We start from the raw sequence: 5734 nt of genomic DNA on the forward strand, positions 1-5734 counted from the left end.
GTTCTCAGCGATGATCAAAGATGCATGAAATATAATATAATCAGTGAAGAATTGATTTGTCATTAAATACAATTAAAATCAGATCAGTCAGTTATTTCTAAAAGACAAAACCTTTTTTTCGTCTTTTATTTTTTTTAGGTGTCACCAATCAAAGAATGGGTTTTTTATTTTTATCTTGTTCTATGCAGATAAAACCTGAACAGAAAGTAAATTTTACTGTTAGTATATTTTCCTGGATAACATCTGAATTGCAGTATTTGTTCTTGTGATGATGTATTTTTCCAGCGTTTTGTTGATTGGTGGAGCTGTGAGCCTGCCAGGCTGAACTGAGGGGAGCCTGATGTTGCTGTGCTGCCCCCTGCAGGCCACAAACTGCACAAACTACAGACCTGATACTGTAAAACTGTTCATTATGAGTAAACAACACTGAGCTGAAAACTGACAGGATGACTCATTATAAAACTTCTTCATTTTAATGACGAGAATCAGAGTTTTTCCTGTTTTCATGTGTTTGAATCAAACTTCACTTTATCTTCAAAGTCAAACAGAAACAATGGAAACTCTCAGACTGAAGCTGGAGATGATTTTTAATAACATGACATCTGCTTCCTTTTACAATCACAGACAAGAGCAAAGAGGTGAAGCACATAAAGATGATGATGATTTGTGATTGACTGTAAATCATAACTGATTTATTGATGTTTTATTCAGTTATTAATCCACATATTGATTTTCAGATGAGTCTGAGCTTTCTCTGGTTCCACATTTACAACCTGACGACCACACAAACTCTTAACTTTCCCAGGTGAGTTAAAGTTAGTCTGCTTATCCCAGAAAAAAAATCCATTTGATTTTTGTGTGAAAATGATTCTCTTGTATACATATGTTATTTTTCCAATGAGGATAGGTTATTTTAAGGTTTGTTAACTTTGCAACAATTCTACTTTAGTATTTTGATGTTTTGTAAAGTCAGAGCTGATCCTTTTTACCGCCTTTTTTAAACTCCTGAGGGTGAAACATGTAAACAATCTAACATCGTCACCACACTGAGTAATAAGTTCTTCCTTTGGCTCAACTGTCTGAACACACAGCAGATCATTCCACATGTTGTCGTGTTGTGTTGTGTTGTGTTGTGATTTAACTGGACAATTCTCAAAACAACTCACAACATATGGATCCAAGATAATCATAATTGATTTTATAAAGGATGTTTGCATGAGATCGTTGTGCACAACGTAGATCATGTTCATACAAAACATCTTGTTTTGAAAAGATGAATTTTTGTAAGCTAGATTTGGATTTTGTTAAAATAAGTTGTGTTCACAACATCTGGATCTTTGTACAAGAAATGTAACACTCACAAGGCTAAAAGGAAACTTCAGGACTTGAGTCTCAGATTTTCAGCTCTAGTGAATCTCATCTGTCAGTCATGTCACTGAACTGAAGATGTTCAGTTGCTTCCATCTTCATTTGCAGGTTGTCCGGAGATAATATTTGGACTGTTTAGTGCTGTTGTCAGGTGCTCAATCACTTGATGGGTGGTTGATTTTTGAGGTTTATCTTCTACTGACGGGGACGTTGCTCTTTGATAGTTTTGAGAACCTCCTCCAGTTTGGACTCCATCTTGACCAGTTTGTTGTCAATGGTGCTGATGTCAGGCACACGATGGTTTATATCAGCCACTGGAGACTCGCTGATTTTAAATATTTTTTCACATTTGTCTCCATAGAAACCATCTGGGCAGTTACACAGCCATTCATTGGAGTCCAGCAGCTTCTCACACTTTCCTCCATTGTTACATCTCTGACTGCAGACACTCAAGCTCCGGGAGAAGTACATTGAAATCGTATAGCTACTCCATTTACTCCACTTACATTTAGCTGTATGAAATGGTTCTGGGAACTGAGCAAAGTCGTCGTCATAGGTGGCATGTGTCACTTTGACAAAGTCTGTGAGTCGATCATAATTTCCCATAGGCTCATCAAGTGTATGGACACATTGTTTTATTAGCTCTGGCACTTGATCACATTGTTTATCTTTAAAGCATTTATTGCCAAGGTTCTTAAAAATGTCTTCTAATAACTTGTCTGCTTTCAGGGTGGGGCTGACAGCCACAATGACTTTAGCTGAATGGAACTCCTTCATATCATACAAGATGAAATTTGACTTCTGGTTTGTGTTAAACGCCAGCACCACCCAGTTATACCAGTTGTACTTTTTGTCCAGAAATGTTTTCACCTGGTAAGCAATGGCGGTTTTGTTGTCAGAACTCATTTCATTGCTGATCTCCTTCATGTCCTTCTCCATGTACTGTGTATAGTTTTTCATACAGAACTTCACAGCTGATATTTGAGCTGCAGAGACGGTCTTGAACATCTCAGTTTGTACAGCTTGTTTTCTTGATGAGCTAAAACCAATCAGATCCCAGTAGAGCTGGTTGAGTACCATACCCCTCCACAACAAGCTGCTAAAATATATGTTATATTTACCAATCTCACCAATGTTACATTTAAACTTCTTCCTCAGCAGTTTGTTGAGGTTTCCACTGAGAGACGTGCTGTTGACTGTCAGGTAATGGTAGAGGTTGGCCACACTGGCCTCAACTGCTGTGTTCTCATAGTAGTTGGTGAATATCTCTGCCAGTCGGAGTCTGTCTTCAGCAGTTTTTACCAACCCACTGTTCTCACGGAACTCTTCAAACTTCTTCCAGGCGTTGAGGATGCGGACCTCATCTTGAGAATAGACGCTGGCGTAGTTGAACCATTCTACATCTGTTGCCAGGTTGGAGATCTGGAGGGAGAGAGAGTCCAGTTTCCTGTTCACCTCAGCAAACCCTTCCTTCAACGGGTCACGCTGAGGGATAAAAACGAAGACCAACATAATGATTGAAGAGACAAGAGATCCGATGCCAGGCGCCAAGCTGGCAAAGCCAGAGATCCCCTTCAACACACCTGCTATATTGTCAGTTCTAATGGAATCCAACACATCTTTCATTACACTTAGAGAGTCTTTTACAACATTTAGGACTTTTTCTGTTTTGTCTTTGGTGTCTTCAGACAGGATTCTCTTGAACCTGTCGAGGGCTGAGAGGTCGTTGGAGGTGGAGTCATGTGACTGAGCAGAGGAGGTCGTCCAGTAAAGAAGGAGGATCAGTGAAGCCAACAGCATGGAGGTAGACCACTGTGGAGACGCCATGACTGCAACACAGATAACATAACAATGGATTATTTTCCTTAATGCTGTACATTGAAGAGTAACTCACCCTCCCTTCACAACCTGCTGTTTTCTAGAAGTTTTCCTTATTCAAACTGACGGACTGAGAGTTTTGTTTGGTGCACAGACTGTGATTCTGTCCAGGACAAATTTGTGAAACTGGGCCATAAAACCAGCTCAGTATCCTGCTAATGAAGCCCATATTGGACAGTTCATTAAGATTTACATCATGTCCTTTGATGGATGTGTACGTCTGACCTTCATACCTTCATTATCAACTGAACCATGGCCACTCAAGTGTTTTTATTGTCTGAGCCTTCCCATATCTCACCTATAATTTAGAGAGAGAAAGATGGGGAGAGGGAGGGGAGGGAGAAACCAACCTGAACATCATCAATAATCTTTGGTAATCTTTGGTTAGAAAAGATTTTTGAAGTTTATCAAAACAACATTTTCAGAACAAAGTTTAAATGATGTGTTGTAAAAACGACTGTGGAAAATGTTTTTGTGAGAAAAACAATAACATTTTAAATATGGAACATTTTCACATCATTGGATGAACATTGTGAAGTAATATATTTTTCAAATTTTTCTGTTTTTGAGTTCACTGTAACCCATGGTCCAGGACAACAGGAACTCAACAACAAGAAATCAGCTACTGTAATAATAAGATATGAATGTTGAAGAGCTGAACTCAGAACACTTTCACTGTCAAGAGGATCCAGTTTTAGAGGCCATGTTAGAAAATTAATGTCTGCTCGACCTCTGAAACAGTGATCAACCCTCTATTGTCATTATGCAAACAAACCTTAAAGGACCAGAGACCAGTGAAATGCAGCATTTTTATATCAAGTTCGCAACAGTGGTAAAAGAACAACCTGTGGTCAGTCATGTTTTTCAGTCAAAGACTCAGTCATGGAAAACCAGAATCACAAAACCTGAAGTTTCCACTACACAAGTACAACAATGAGGTCATTCTGTGTCAAACCAGACAGAATCCAGGAAAGTGATTTCAGCACCATCTCAAGTTAGAATCTTTAATTTTCAGGTCCCAAAAATTAGGCCTGTAAAATATGTTTGGATTCTCACATGTTTAAAATTATTATTCACAGCCTTAACAGCCTTTGTATGATGGAAGACAAACATAGTCTCAGTTTAACTGAGCCATTAACAGATTGTACTGCAGCCTGTTGATTTTCTATAGAGCCGCAGATTTGAGAGTGATACTGAAGGTATAATAAACCTGGACTTCTGTACATTATCTGTATGTAACTATGTTTAACTGTACGACATACCTCACCTATAATTTTTCTGATATGACCATGATCTGTCCCTAATCTTCAGCTGTGATTTACAGATACTGAAGAAAGTGACAGTTTTTAAAACATTGTCACTAAATGAAATCCAGGCTTTTGTAAAATTGTTCCATATCAATGTTCTTGTCTGGTGAAATGGTTACATTAGAGTTACCTCTTCTGCTCAGAGAAAAGTTTGTTTAAGACCATGTAACTTACATAATTTACTATATACATAACTGTGTACTCTGACAGTTTGTTAAAGTCACTCAGTATCTTTAAAAGGAGGAAATGGACAGGTCTAATTTAGACGAATATATTAAAACATCATCTGCATATAGTCAGACTTTGAACTCTTGCTTTCTGATCTCACTTCTGTGTTGGATCTGAAAGCAGCAGCAAAACATTCAATGGTCAGAGAAAAAAAAAAAACAAAGAAAGGTCAGTCCCTCATTATTACTTTCAGGGTTACATATCTATGGCTTATTCAATTCTCCCTAACCTGAGTTAAGAGTTACATCTGCTGCAGTGATTATCGGTATGTAATTATGTTTAACTGTACGATCCCTGTTAGATAAATAAATGTTAAAGACTCAGACCTGGGAAGAGGCTTGGAGAGCTGGATACTGGTCCAGAAAGGTGTGGCTGGTGGAGCTGATCAGCAGGTAGTCTGGATGGTTGTTGGATGATGGTCTGTGACCACAGTCTGGAGGCTGTTGATCTCTGAGCTCCACGCAGCACAACCAGTTATTCTTATAGGAGACTGATTGACCACACCTTCCCTTCAACCACATGATTATCATCCACTTTGGAGCAGGTGGAGCTGGAGGCACAGAGGTTTACCTTATATGGAGAAATTATAGGAAAACGACTGCTTTATCTGAACAGACCAAAACCACAAAGAGATACTGTTCAACAGTCTGAACCATCTCGTCTTTACCAGTTAGAAAACACCACGTACAGTAGATGGCAGATGTGAATTGTAGCCATGAGACAGTGATTTACCTCCCTTCTTCTCTCTCTTATACACTGAATATACACACTAATGTTAACAGAGTCTGATCCTGCACTTAGTTCAACAGGACAAAGAGAATCAGAATCAGGGCCTGGTGGTGGTACGCCTCCATAAACCAATCAAGTTTCAAGAAATATGGTCACAGTCTCCCCTTCTGTTCCTGAGGTATGGTGTTGAATAATGGACAGAAAGGTTATGATGTCATACTGAA

General features: G+C 38.8%; 1 protein-coding gene across 1 annotated transcript; it reads right to left on the reverse strand.

The window, feature by feature from the left end:
* Positions 1–1563: 1563 nt before the first annotated feature.
* On the reverse strand, positions 1564–3195 carry LOC134634059 (SE-cephalotoxin-like). The gene has a single exon (XM_063483099.1). The coding sequence runs from the start codon at positions 3193–3195 to the stop codon at positions 1564–1566; it is 1632 nt and encodes a 543-aa protein (XP_063339169.1).
* Between the last annotated feature and the right edge of the window lie 2539 nt (positions 3196–5734).

The sequence above is a fragment of the Pelmatolapia mariae genome, linkage group LG2 (genome assembly GCF_036321145.2).
Source record: "Pelmatolapia mariae isolate MD_Pm_ZW linkage group LG2, Pm_UMD_F_2, whole genome shotgun sequence".
Taxonomy (NCBI): Eukaryota; Metazoa; Chordata; class Actinopteri; order Cichliformes; family Cichlidae; genus Pelmatolapia; species Pelmatolapia mariae.

Excerpts from the sequence above, each read along its gene's own strand:
- LOC134634059 (XM_063483099.1), bottom strand. The coding sequence starts at position 3,195 with ATGGCGTCTCCACAGTGGTCTACCTCCATGCTGTTGGCTTCACTGATC.